Below are 13,467 nucleotides of genomic sequence, written 5' to 3'. Positions count from 1 at the left end.
TGTTACCTTTATACCACCGTGAATTTCACACACTTTTGACCTGTTTTACGAGAAGTGTATTATTATTATTATTATTATTATTTTCTAGCAAGTTTTAAGTTTCTAGTAAATTTTAATAAGATAATAAAAAGTATGAAAAGCACGTAATTCCGGCAAAACTTATTATATCTGTAATAAACACTTTTTCTTTTTATGTTAATTAAGGCATTAAAACATTCAGAAATTGAAGGTAAAATATGTTTGATATGAAAAAGAAAATACTTGGAAAAATCTATGAGTAATGGCGGTATATGCTGGCACGTGGCACCGGCTTGATATTTATTCATATGAGTTACATTCACTGCGGTGTTGTAGGCCCAGACCTCAGTCCTGTTGCAAATATTCATAAACCTTCGTAACAATTTTTCAACTTGTAGCGACATTACCTTGTAAAGAAAAAGAAGAAGTTGTAACAGGGCATGCGATGCCTTCCGCCTGAAAAAAAGATGTCTACACAACTTTTTGATGTCTAAGTTTAAACATTTTCGAAAATACAACAGAAATTCAGTTTAATCACATTTTATTGTATACACATGTACATGTATATGTACGCCCATACATCATCACATTTATACAACCATTCAAACATCTACATACAAATGAGTTGGGTCAAAAGTTATTCCAACATTGTTTACGGCCCTCCCAGGAAGAAAAAGATCTAGCTATACTCTTTTGAATCATAGTCTCTCTTTGCAAAACACGGACGTTGATTGATCATAATCGAAGTAAGAAAGATTATACGGTAATAAAGTTGCGCCACAAACTTGCCTTTTTAGATTTAGGATATTGAAATTAAAGCGATGTTTCGCTGGCTGCGGACTGGTAAACAATCTAATCCGCTAAGAAGTCATTTTACATGAACATATACAAATATGACTTGAATCTGGTACAGAACACAAGATAAAGCTTAATGATCAAGGGCATTGTTCTTGGACGTCAGAATCCGTCAACAACGATTTCTTCATAATCCATTCGTATGATTCGCCACAGTCGTCATTGATTAGCACAACCTTTGTAGATGTATGTCCAACACAGTGAAGAAGCAGCCCTGAAATGTGAATTAAATCCATCCCCTAACGTTGTGTTTTCATTGGAACAATAAAAATGTCACGATACATTTACTTAAAGTTAAAAAGTCAAAAACTGACTTAATCACAGTAACACATAACTGGATAAATAATTCATTAAAATCTTGAAAATACATAACAAAATACAATCTACAAATACATAGTCCAGGGCCTGTTACACATCACAATCTTGAAACTAATCCAAAACTCTTTGGTTTATAGACTCAGATTATTGGTTGTTTCTTAGAACAATTTGAAAAAATACCAATTGCAACGATTTTCTGCGACTGGCTTCCAGATAGAGTTTTAAAATTGAGATGGACTCGGGTTAACAGGCTGTCACACTTAAAACGTAAACATTAATTCCAGTGCTTTTTGGCCCGACATCGACCTTTAATCGGCAGTATACATCAGATCTGCATAATTGTTCCAAATGCTGAATAATTAGAATACTTCCGCTCTTTTCATGAACTAAAATGCATCTGCATCATCATAAGTACTGTAGCCTCCGGGAGTCAGCTTAGATAGACAAGGTGACTCTTTAGAGTCTTCATTAACCTCCTCGATATTTATGTAGTACCGATCTGCCTCCATGTCGTCTTTCATCATAGACGTATCAGTAATTTCCCTTGAATTATCAAAATTTCCTCTATTTGTTTCAGAAATGTTATTAAACTGGCCTACTCCTGGATCAGGTTCAGACGTTTCAGACTCCATTGCATGCTCTGTTTCTTCAGCAGTTTCAACTGCGTCAATCGCAAACGCCAAGGCCTGCTTCTGTCTCCTTCTTGGTTTACGCTTGTCCACTTTAGTGTAAAGATCTCCATTATTGACTTCTCTTTCACTAGCTGAAATTGTAGCGTTATCATATATGTCATCGTGACTTTCTCCTTTTCCAGATGGTGCTTTGTCTTCTGTTTTGCTTGATTTAGGGCTACTTTCCTGACTGTTTTTGTTTGAACCCATTCTTGCGTACATGCTAATGAGTTCATATGGATTTATAGGGGTAGACGAAATGACATCAATATTTTCATGGTCAAAACTTTCTGATTTGCGAAGGTTTTCCTGTTTTTGACTCTCTCCGAGTTTGTATCTGGTGTCTCTTTGTTTCTTCTTGCAATTTCTGATTACGCAGACGAAAATTATTGCAATTACGACAGCCGCGCAAACAGGAACGACAATTTCAACAATCAAAATGTAATCAATCTGTGACGGTTGCTCACTTTTGTGGACAGTGGTTGTAGATGTTGATGATTTTGCTGGTGTTGTTGTTGTGGTTGGCAACGAAGTTGTTGTCGGTAACTCACGATACACAAGAACTGTAAGGCTAATATTCGTATGGTGAGAATTTTCCGAATCTTCAGTCGCCTGAAATGATGATATTAACAAGAAATACAAATGTACTTTTTTTTGCTCTCAGAGAAAGCACAGAAGGTCTTAGCCTTTGCATTTTCATTCGCAGTCATACTTCTAAATGTAAAATACGAATAGACCTTTTTCGTCACATGCACATAGCTTTTATTTTTAAAACAATTATATCTGCAAAACAATTAGAAAGATAAATACAAATATTTAATAATGTAATAAGAATATTCTTCACATAACATATTGTTTAAAATTATATGTATAAACATTTCAGATTATGGAACAGAAAGATGTCCATACCGTTACTTGCAGAGAAATGTTCACGATTTCAGCATCAGTCCAGTTAGTCAAATTAGCAAATGGCACGATAACTTCAACTGCTCCTGTGTAATTGTTGATCTGTAGGTTCGTTGCGAATTTATCTTCACTGTCTGCAAAATCAAACCAAATCAAAAGACCTATTGCAGCCAGAGCAAGAAGTTGAATCACAAGGACAATAAGGAATAATAACGAATAGAAATAAGCAGTAAATCGATCTGTACAAGATATGATGTTATAATCAGGCGTTGCAATACTATATTGCATAATACAATGTATTACAGACTTTCTATTTGATTTTGGTCTTTGTGTATCTTTTTAACACAATTTAGTGCCAACAAATGATGGTCTGCTTTGTGATAGGAAAATGTGATCTGTGGGTGTCGGCTTTTCATACCTGAGGCCGTGGCTGAAGATCATACCCGTACATATGTTTTCATTCAGCAGACGCTAGAGTGAACAAACAGCTGAAATCTTTCATCATGAACTAAATTCAATCCGTATCAATTAAACTAGTAACATATAAATTAATATTTGCAGTGCGCTAAACAGTAAATATGACATACCTATCGTGTATAGTATTTTGTCATTTATTCCTGTGTCGATGTCTTTAGCAAGAATAAGCTCCGGAGAAACTTCGAGACTGCCCTGATTAATAATGGAAACAGTAATGAAAACAACATTTTGGAATAATCTCCGTCGTATTAGATTAAGACACATGTTCTTATCATTACTTTATACTATAATGGCTAAAATACTAGTAAGATATCAGAAAGTATAAAAACCGAACTTTCTTTTAGAAATATAAGTTCAGCAAAAATTATTTGATCCGTGATAAGTATTTTTTTAATTTTCATCGTGGCATCAAAATATTTAGTGAATAAAGTACAGGTTTGGTAGTAAAAAATTACCTGGAAGAATCTATGAGTTTCGGCTGTATAGGCTGTTATATAACATTGGTCTGATGTTACTTTACATGTAAATTTTGGCGGATTGTCGTCTATGTCCTGTATAGTAACATTCACTGTGGTGTAGGAGGCCCGACCACCGTCATCCTGTTATATATTTATAAATATTCGTAACATTTTTTAACTTATAACAACAGTGCATTCAAAAGAAAGGATTGTAATAGGGCTAGCGATGTCTTCTGCCTATATAAGGATGTTTGCATGCAGTGTTTGAAACTTACACGCACGACTCAGGTCTAAAGCATATTACACGGAGAACGTTTACTATAAGTTGTATTATGATTCATTATTAATGAATGTTGGAGTTGGAAATAGACAAAACAGTGTGGCCTTGACCATAGAGCTACATGCTCTAGTGTTGTGTGTAACACATTGACTTGTTAAGGGGAATCTTTGTGCCAAGTTATGCGAAACTTTATTAATCGGTAGCAGAGATATGGACCAGGCACGTAGTGTAATTGACAGTCGGACGGACCAGTCCAATTTTGGCTTGAAAACCTCATTTGACAATTAATTAGTCTTTTCTCGTTATACAAAGTATTCCATTACCGACGCAGGCATTTTTTCTTGATTTGACATTTTTAAAATAGTTTAGAAACAAAACCGCATATTTTAATGTTCATTATATGACCAAACTTCAATTTTAAAGGAAGATCATTTTAGCCCAACTCTGGAGATCAGTGCCTTTAAATACAAATCTAAAGTGTTCGCGATCCGGTAAAAAAAATACAAACTTCTTCTCATACCCTCGTAGGTCAATTTGAAACTAAACCTTGTACATTTATAAATAGACATAAATTTGAAGTCCTAAAACGAATTAAGTTTCTCACATATTTAAAGAGTCTGACATCTTTCTCCTGTTTTTATTTAATAACATTAGAGTTAGACAGAATGTTTTCTAACGGAGAAGAACTTTATGTTACACTTGTCCTTTCCGCTCGTTTTATAATTGTTATGAAAAAGATAAGATGTGATCTTGCCTCAACTGAAACGTTTAGCATAAAATAGTTTCTCCATCGCAAATTTTCATAATCGAAAACAGTTGTTGTAGTGAGATTGCCTGTAACATTGTCCATCTTGAAATGCTGCTTTCCATCAAACTGAAACATAAAATTTACTAATATGGAATGTGGCAGAACAATATTTTTATTCTGAATTTCTACTGTAATAGAGTGTTTGTATATTTTACAATCGCGAATGGTTACTATTATAGAAGACTGGTCCCTGAAGAAGATTTTTTTTCGAGGAGACGAACCTCTCACCTGGTTCTTTTACGGTCAAGGTGCTACTTAACTTCGAAGGACCTTCATGTAAAACGTTTAACGCTTTTGAGATAGAGATATTGAATTTGTATCGTTCTGAGATGTAGTTGATTTATCTTTAAAACCATGTATTATGTGTACAACATAAATTATTCTCAAAGAGACTGACATGGCATTGTTGGTCATAAATTCAATATGACAGGTAATATACAATACATACAGCTGTGATGGTGTAGGGATGCAATCTAAATATAGAAGCAACTCCATATTTTACTTTGTCTTCATCCGACCATTTGTTCCCTAGATATATCACCTCTGTCCCTTCCGCAGTGCCCTGTAAAAACGAAAGTATGAAAATTCCTGCCGAGAATAAAGCATAAGATATGATATCTAAACGTTCTATACATTAAATAATTCCAAGTAATGTCTTAAATTCAGCGTGTAATGTGCGAATTTCTTTAATATTGGGTAAATGTCTCAAAAACAAACGCATGGTCCAATTAATTTTATTTCACCATGTTACAGACCATATGTTTACTTCTGATTGTGAGAAGTTTCATTAAAATCTACATTATACAAAAACTTCTGTTCGCGAAAATGTTATCAAAATGGTGACCTTTTAACATATTTTATTCATACATACGCCCATTATGAAAACTCGTGTGGGGTCCAAATTTTTATATCCGTCTAGCAAAAATCAAGCACACGAACATATCTCTTTTATTTGCGAATTTTCTAAGTTTATTCTGAAACTTTGAAAAATCGGAGTTTAATCAAATTCTACATTGTAGAAACATTTTTTACCCGAACGTGCAGAACTACCTTAAAGACATATTGTACCTTAAAGACATATTGCTTTGGTGATAAAACAATGACGCTCCTAGGCAAATTATGTAAAATATAAAAAATGAATTGTGATTGGGCAGAGTGACTTATTATCATTTCGGTACAAATACTTTTACAAATTACATTACTCAAGACAGTAGTCAGTCAAATGACTGTACAAGCGAAAACTGCGCATAAAATTACGATATATTATAGTTATCTGAATTAGCTGGACAAACTGTCTGATAGAATTCTTCATGTCATTTTGATTGTTACTCATTTACAAAGGATGGTAAGAAGAAAAAGAAACCAACTTTAGTTTTAAAAAGTGTACACACCTCTGCTATAATGCGCGTGTATGGTGACCCCTTAAATATTGGATTGAATTCATTGACCGGTAAAACGTGCAGCCTGGCATTCTGAAACAATATCAAAAGATTTTAAATATTCCACGGCAGTACATATTTTCGTTTTGTATCCCGGCACTTGATCGTAGCTTGTTTTAATTAATTTAAAACCAAAGTAAGATTAAAACAGTTATTAATACTGTTCCTGTTTATGACAATCTTAACTGCGTTATCATGTTTGTATGTACGGACAGAACGTCTTCCTGGTTGAAACGGAATCTGAATTCCATCTAATGTGCAATTATTGGTAAAAAGGAATAGAAAGACATATTTTAGCAAAGTAATATTTTAAGTATTAGATAGCTCTGCATGTTATAATGGTGATGTCCCATGAACTACATGCGCATTTTACCTGTTGAACTCCGTCACATTTATAATTAACTGTCAGTGTCGTAGTGTTTCCCTGAAAAATAAACATTTAATATATGTCAAGTATATAAGGTCTAGCGCTCGACTAATTTATTTGCTGTTCGTTCTTCGCCGGCGTCTGCATTATCAAGTTTTCTCATTATAAGTATATGGCATCACAAAGACACTGTTAACATTACTCTAACTATCATTTTAAAAACTGTATTCTTTTCTTACGAAGAAATCTTTAGTTCAAAAAAATGTTGGTTCAATATATATTTGTTATTGAGGTGTCGTAAATTTACATACTTTTAAAAATAACAACGTGGCAAGAATTGTTTTGATTTTTTTTTCAACCCTTAACCTGGTCACGGTTGATTCCGCCTTTGCGACCAGTGTAGATCGTGATCAGCCTCCACATCTGTGCAGTCTGATCATGATCTGCACTGGTCGTCATTCAGTCAGTATCTTTTTGGCAAGCACCCCTTTTAACAGTTAATGGTACTGTCCAAATTGAAAGATGGACAAGTTCATTAAAGAAATTTAGCAGGGTAAGGGTTGAATTTAAAAGTCAGCAAATGAACTAGTAGTCATCGGCGTGCCACTGGTCAGACATTGACTTCTTAAGTAAACAATGATGATATAACCTGTAAATTAAAAACAACAACAACAAAAAAAGGGGAAATATTTTTAAGAAGATGATTTCAGCTAAGTTATTTGAACAAAATAATAGAATACTTTTTCGATGAGATTAACTGATAAGGATCAGCTTAAATTGAACCATGAGCTGCACTACCCTTTATCTTTCTTGAAATGTGATAAGAAAATCAAATAGAGATTTTTGCGTTTGCTTTTCTTTTTCATGTATGATTACACAAACAACGATTATATATCTCGTATTTACTTAGCCTTAAGTTCTGCCTAAACTTATCTGTCACACGCTTATATCCTATAGCCGAATATACTCAGTCAGAGAAAAATAATGAAATACCGTACGTCCACAGTTAACACATTTATTATATACCTATATAAATTCTGTAAAAAATCGGCTTGTATTTCACAATTAAATATGAACAGACAGACAAAAATTCCGTATTGTACCGGACTATTTTCATTAATATGCATGACCCGGCACGTTTCTATAAATAGCGCACATAAAAACTCCACTAAGTTCCATTTAATATCGGTAAACATTGAAGATTTCATTCAAGAACAAAACAAGAATCAAAATGGTAAAGGTATATAATAAAAGGGTCATTATAACAGTAGCTAGATCTGTGACTTTGTATTCGGCTCTCGTGGATTTTGCCAGGTCGGATCACACTCGGCGCTTGCGCGCCTCGTGAGATCCGATCTGGCAAAATCCACTCGAGCCGAATACTGCATCCCAGATCAAGCTACTGTTATAATAACCCTATTATATTTATCATAGATGCTATTTCAAAATTTGGGGTTGGGGTTGGAGGAGCGGGCAAGGGGGTGAACCCGCCAAACCTATCCATATATTCTCCCGAAACATTTTTGACAACCAAAAAATGTTGAAGCAAGGCATATGTGCCCCCACCCACCGACCCCTAGACGCAGTTATCCTTGCTGTTTATATAGTTTACATTCAAACGATGAATATATACACGCATTTATGCTTCTTAAGAATTTGTCTGAGACCTGTAAAACTGAGAAACAAATTCTACAACTTGACACATCATACATGGTGATCATAACATTGTATTCAGGTCGGATACCTTTGTCAGACTTACAAAACTAAACATCTTATATGTATATATTTCCTTTTTAAAATTGCTTACAAAATACTTATTCCAACGCTTCTGGATCCAAGGTAACAAACTGAGTTTTGAGACCAGTGTCAGAATTCACATTTGATATAGGCCAATTTCAAGACTGGACACAAAATCAACGGATCAAATGCTAATATTTGAGAATCAGGGTATCCATTCTCGGTGTCTATAAATTTGCACCCTGCTCTGAATAAGTTCAAACTTGTAATTTACCTGCAGATTAAGAACTTCGAGATCTAACGGTCTCTGGATGACCAGGGAATTGTGCTCATCGAAGGTCACATATGTCCAAGTTTGGGCTGGACTGAGCGATGTAACTGTGCAGTTGGTATGCCCTGTTTCATTGAACAGCACTGTCCCTAAATATAGAGAGACATAATTGTAACAAGTGAATATCTGTAAGATAAAACAGATCTAAAACTCTCCTAAGAACACTGGAGATAAAAATTCTCGCAAAATCTAATGGTACTCAAATAAGTTCTCTTTAATTCATTGCGCTTTAATTAGTAAACGTGAAGGCGTTCGATACGAACGATTATACTGTTTATTAGTTCTTTGATACTGATATTTTGTTTTATTTCATGTTTGTTTGCGGCTTTTTAGAGAACATTTGTAAGTACCGACGACAGATAGTTTGACAGACCGATAGCATGCATGTACCCACCGAGAATGTCTTGCAGACACGTGTTTTGATAAAATCATTTCATTTCTGTCAATGCAGAACAAACATTATATCAACTAAAAGGATGAAAGACGACCAGATTTTTTTTCTATTTCCTTTATATATATATATAGTAGTTAAAGTGCAAATGCACTGGTATTTGTTTGTTTTACCTTCACCGTCTGTCTCGTATGCTTGTATGGTGGCAGCATGCTTCCCTCTGACCTGAAATGCTAAATTACAAACATGATCAGCTAGTTTGATCCCTGGAGAATATGGGTAACGGCCAGTGAGACAAAATCGCGTCAGCACGTAGCGCGAAACCTTTTTTCTTTTTTTTTTTTCTTTTTTTATGGGCATATATTTTATTCCACAAATCACATAGATATAATAACATACAAGCTCTATGGCTTTTGAAAAGACTACATTAACAATGTTTGTTATGGAACTACTTAAAATATCATAACCTTACATACTACCTCTTATTATTTTTTTTTATATAAAGACAGCTAAATTTCTATATGGACGTCATTCTCCAATCTTGGAGCGCGAAACCTTAGCTTGCAAAAGCAAAAAAACGGGCTGTGTGCAAAATGACAAAATGAGAAGATTGCATTCATACTGAAGACTAAGCTTGACACAGAAGGCAAAATGATATTTTTCTTTGAAAACCGCGCGGAACTCAAATGTCACTGCCGACTTAAGGTGACACATTTGTGGCAAAATGTTCACTCAAGACTAGAAACATTTTGCAGAATGACAATTTGCGTCATTACTCAGAACAGCAGATTGCTTAATGTAGACCGGAATAAATGTATATTACTGACTGAATCCTATAGAGACTACTTGCATTTATTAAAACTGAACAATCCAGGTGAAACATACAATTTCACATGTGTAGTTTCAGATCAGATTCGGCAATATCATTACATGTAGTCTGTTAAGTGAAAGTCACCACAAAGTAAATGATATGTCTTAAAAAGTAAAAATTAATCTAATTTTAAATGATTATTTTAACATTGGAAGAGCTTAGATATATTTCATAGTTGTGCTTGATATAAAAAAAAAAGAAATTACATTTAGCATGAACAAAGTTCAGATCTATTAGAATCAAAGACTTACCTACTAACAGGAAACCGTAGCAATAGAGAAAAAATAATCTATGTTTAGCCATTTTTATAATAACACTAAAAACGTTTCAAAATAGTTATTGCGATTTATCAACCTCTATGATACAACCGGTAAAAAAATAAAGTGTGCGCCTTTATTTGTACTTTGTTTCCTTTTAAACATTTTATCAGTTAACATAAAAGCTCGTTCAAATATAATCAATTAAGACCGTATAAATGTTCAAATATTCATGTACAATTCCATTCAATTAAATCTCTGCAGACTGACATTTAAGAGTATACAGATATAAATGTTGTTTTGATAAGCCTGAAAATGTTATACTCTAAGATTTCCCCCATATCATTACATAAAATCACGAATGGTTTAGTCGTTCCTTCAAATACAGTATAACCTTTGTGAAACCAGACACCGTAATATATTTCCCAATAGATAAATGCAGCAAACGAAATTTAGTATTTTAGTATTCCAAACGGTGATTATTCTCAATTTCGTGCAGGTTTACGACAAAAGGCAATTTATCCTTATCTCGTGCAAGAATATCATACATAGCGCGGCGATCCTTTATCGAAACGTATGAATATTTGTTAACAACGACAATAGCAAAACAACAACAACAAAACTATAGAAGGCCGGAGTGCCATGCTAATGCCAAATGCTAAATACAAATTACGGAACTTAATGTCAAATGCAAATTTCTATTAGCACTTGGTATACATAATTGGAGTTAAGTATTTGGTATTAATAGATGTTAGCATTTGGCACTCAGTATTTGTCATTTACTGTTTAGGATCCAGCCTATCTTCCATTAATTTCAGCCACCTGGTCTTACAACGATTCCAGATAATTTGCTCACTTTACCGACCCCAGTCCTTGAAGTTCAATTTGTTATCATGTAATATAGTCTCCTTACCAAGACCGTTGCCAACAAAAGAGTAGAAATGCTTCCAACGCAAAGTATATTTCTGCTCTCAATGATACAGATTATTGGGACATAAATCTGATTTACCAGATGTGCATTCATCTGAAGACAGTCTTGGTCATACAATGATAGAGCTGACAACCCACATGTTGGTGTTCTGATGTCTGCCAGGAAGGAGTTTATTTCTGTGTTTCTGACTGAAGTACAGCAGGGCAATAGAACAGCAAAACAATAAAACTTATGTTTTAATAAATCGTTTCCTTGTCTTTAATCTTAAAACTGCAATTAAGTTCTCCGTTCTCGTCCTTGCCGGGGATTTCAACGTTCCGGCATCTAATGGAGAGAAAACATCACCCCACTTCCAAGCATTATATAAAGAGAGTCAGCCAATATTCCCTAGATTTAACACCAGGTTTTGGCGTTGAATAGATGGTGTGATTTCCACTAAGTTTATATACTGAACCTGTGAAAAAGGCCAACACAGAGGATGGTAAGAAAGCATTCAGTCTAGCAGATTGTTTGAGTGCTTCGGGCCAGTCTCCTTGACGGAAGCTGTCTGCAAGGTATACGGGCACATTGTGTACGGCTAAGTAGTGCGTTTCTTTGAACTGAACCACCGTAACTTACGTAGAGTCAGCATGGTTTCTGTGCCAGGCGCTTATGTAAAACCCAGCAGGCTAAGCAAGGAAAAAGGATAAATCAGAGTCATGCTGCATGACATTTAACTGGGTTTTGTAAGGAGAAACCTCTCGGCTTGTAATACTTAGGTTAATGCATGCCGCTTATATTGATATTGTCAATCTCTGACGTTAGTATGCAAGTAGCAACAGTTACAGAAGCTCATTCCCTGGAAAACCTCCAGAGAAAAGCCGTTAGGATGGTATAATTACATTGGCCACACTCCTGGATGTGTAACCAAGATGACACGAGTTATAGCCTAAACTTCCTTGCAGCTTCGCTATTTCATAGTCATACAGGTTCAAAATCGGCAGTGAAATTTTCGAGGTACCATAAAACTCCATGTGTACAGGGACACCAGAACCAGACATATGAGCTTTTAAATGCTACCAAATTCCTGCCGCCATCAACATTTTTACATACACGTTCTTCCAACTCACCTTCAGGGACCGCAACTTCGCGCAACATATTTTTAGGCGCCTATTTTTATGACAGGGTACCGGACATTTTGGCATGCGTTCTACCATTATATTTCGAAAGATAAGGAGGAAAGAAGAAAAAACACATCAACAGTACAATTGATGAGTTAGAATTGAGCATTAATTAAGTATATGATATGTAGTAATGGCAATTAGCATGATGGTGGGAAAAGAATATCTGTTTGTGTTATACTGAGGTTCAAAAGCTCCCGCTCCCATGTAGATATTTCTCTACTCAAAAACTTCAACGTAAATTATAGGCCTAAATCACAGAATTGATAATGATTGATCTACCAGTGCACTGTCAAGTTCTTTGCTCAAATAATGCATGCAGAACCTACATTTCCGGATATTATACAAACGTCTCGATACAGACATTAGTCATGCCTTATGGAGTTATCTGTCCTTGATCCAAAACGAAAGTAAAATTTAGTTGCGAAAACAATCAGATTACGGTCATGTGATCTATTGTGTTTGTGTCATTATAATGTGAAAAAGATTTCTTTTATCATTTTTAAATGATAACTCTTTACAGGTGTTAAAACATTATCACTGTGGCAGTTTGTCTTCTTGGTCTTTCAAAAAATTGAGAAAAAAATGAGAGATTTTTATCTTCAGAAGTTCAGTATTTCTTCCGGGTGATTTCAACACGAAAGGTATATATTTTCGCATGCTTATACAGCAACTTTGTCAATTAGTGGTTAAAGTATTAAGGATAACACAATTACTTTGATGCTGGTCCAGTGCTTTAATCAGCAGTAGTAACAAATCGCGGACACCTGGGGTGTGGAACATTTGCCCTCCCCCACGCCCAGCCCCAAACTACTACGCACTTGTATAACCTTTCTTCATGATCATTGTATATCCTGACACAGATGCTAATCATACAACAGAGGAGAAATTTATCTGAGCTAGACTGAAATCAAATAAACTCCTAACTGGCGTAAAAACACACTTGTAAGATAAGATTGTTTGCCAGAAAATTCTTGTACACTAGAAAATCATCTCCTGTTTTACTAATTTTGCATCTTTCCTATATATTTTTCATGTTCTTCAGTACAGTTAACATTATTCTTCACAATGATGTTCATGATAGTACTTCATCCTCACTGCTGACAACAAAATACTTTTTTTTTGCAATTGTCAAAGATTTCGCTCGGTTAACAAAATCTTTTGACTAGGTGGACTGTGGCTTCTGGCTTCG

The 13,467-nt window shown here is 34.9% G+C and overlaps 2 protein-coding genes across 5 annotated transcripts in view; one reads left to right on the top strand and one right to left on the bottom strand.

The window, feature by feature from the left end:
- Positions 1-542: 542 nt before the first annotated feature.
- On the bottom strand, positions 543-10,562 carry LOC123539821 (protocadherin Fat 2-like). Its single transcript, XM_053527232.1, has 11 exons — positions 10,179-10,562; positions 9,230-9,289; positions 8,609-8,754; positions 6,604-6,654; positions 6,183-6,263; positions 5,240-5,353; positions 4,738-4,857; positions 3,701-3,844; positions 3,356-3,437; positions 2,772-2,902; positions 543-2,474 (listed from the first exon to the last, which is right to left on the bottom strand). Exons 1-11 carry the CDS (start codon positions 10,228-10,230, stop codon positions 1,578-1,580), a joined length of 1,878 nt encoding a protein of 625 aa, XP_053383207.1. The 5' UTR covers positions 10,231-10,562; the 3' UTR covers positions 543-1,577.
- Positions 10,563-12,670: 2,108 nt separating this feature from the next.
- LOC123539572 (oxysterol-binding protein-related protein 1-like) overlaps positions 12,671-13,467 on the top strand; it is a 111,030-nt gene continuing 110,233 nt past the window's right edge. For 3 of the 4 annotated variants that reach the window (XM_053527231.1, XM_053527229.1, XM_053527228.1), the window contains exon 1: positions 12,671-12,919. The gene's annotated coding sequence lies outside the window, so the exon portion shown is untranslated. The remainder of the gene's footprint in view (positions 12,920-13,467) is intronic. The other variant, XM_053527230.1, reaches the window with a different exon arrangement.

This window comes from Mercenaria mercenaria, chromosome 16 (assembly GCF_021730395.1).
Source record: "Mercenaria mercenaria strain notata chromosome 16, MADL_Memer_1, whole genome shotgun sequence".
In the NCBI taxonomy this organism is placed as follows: domain Eukaryota; kingdom Metazoa; phylum Mollusca; class Bivalvia; order Venerida; family Veneridae; genus Mercenaria; species Mercenaria mercenaria.
Note: the sequence above shows the minus strand (reverse complement) of the source record. Positions and strands in the feature narration are given on the sequence as shown.

Coding starts and splice junctions, on each gene's coding strand:
- LOC123539821 (XM_053527232.1), bottom strand. CDS start 10,230: ATGGCTAAACATAGATTATTTTTTCTCTATTGCTACGGTTTCCTGTTA. Junction 8,755..9,229: donor ATACGAGACAGACGGTGAAG/GTAAAACAAACA, acceptor CTCTATATTTAG/GGACAGTGCTGTTCAATGAA. Junction 2,903..3,355: donor CAAAATACTATACACGATAG/GTATGTCATATT, acceptor TTGATTTTGCAG/ACAGTGAAGATAAATTCGCA.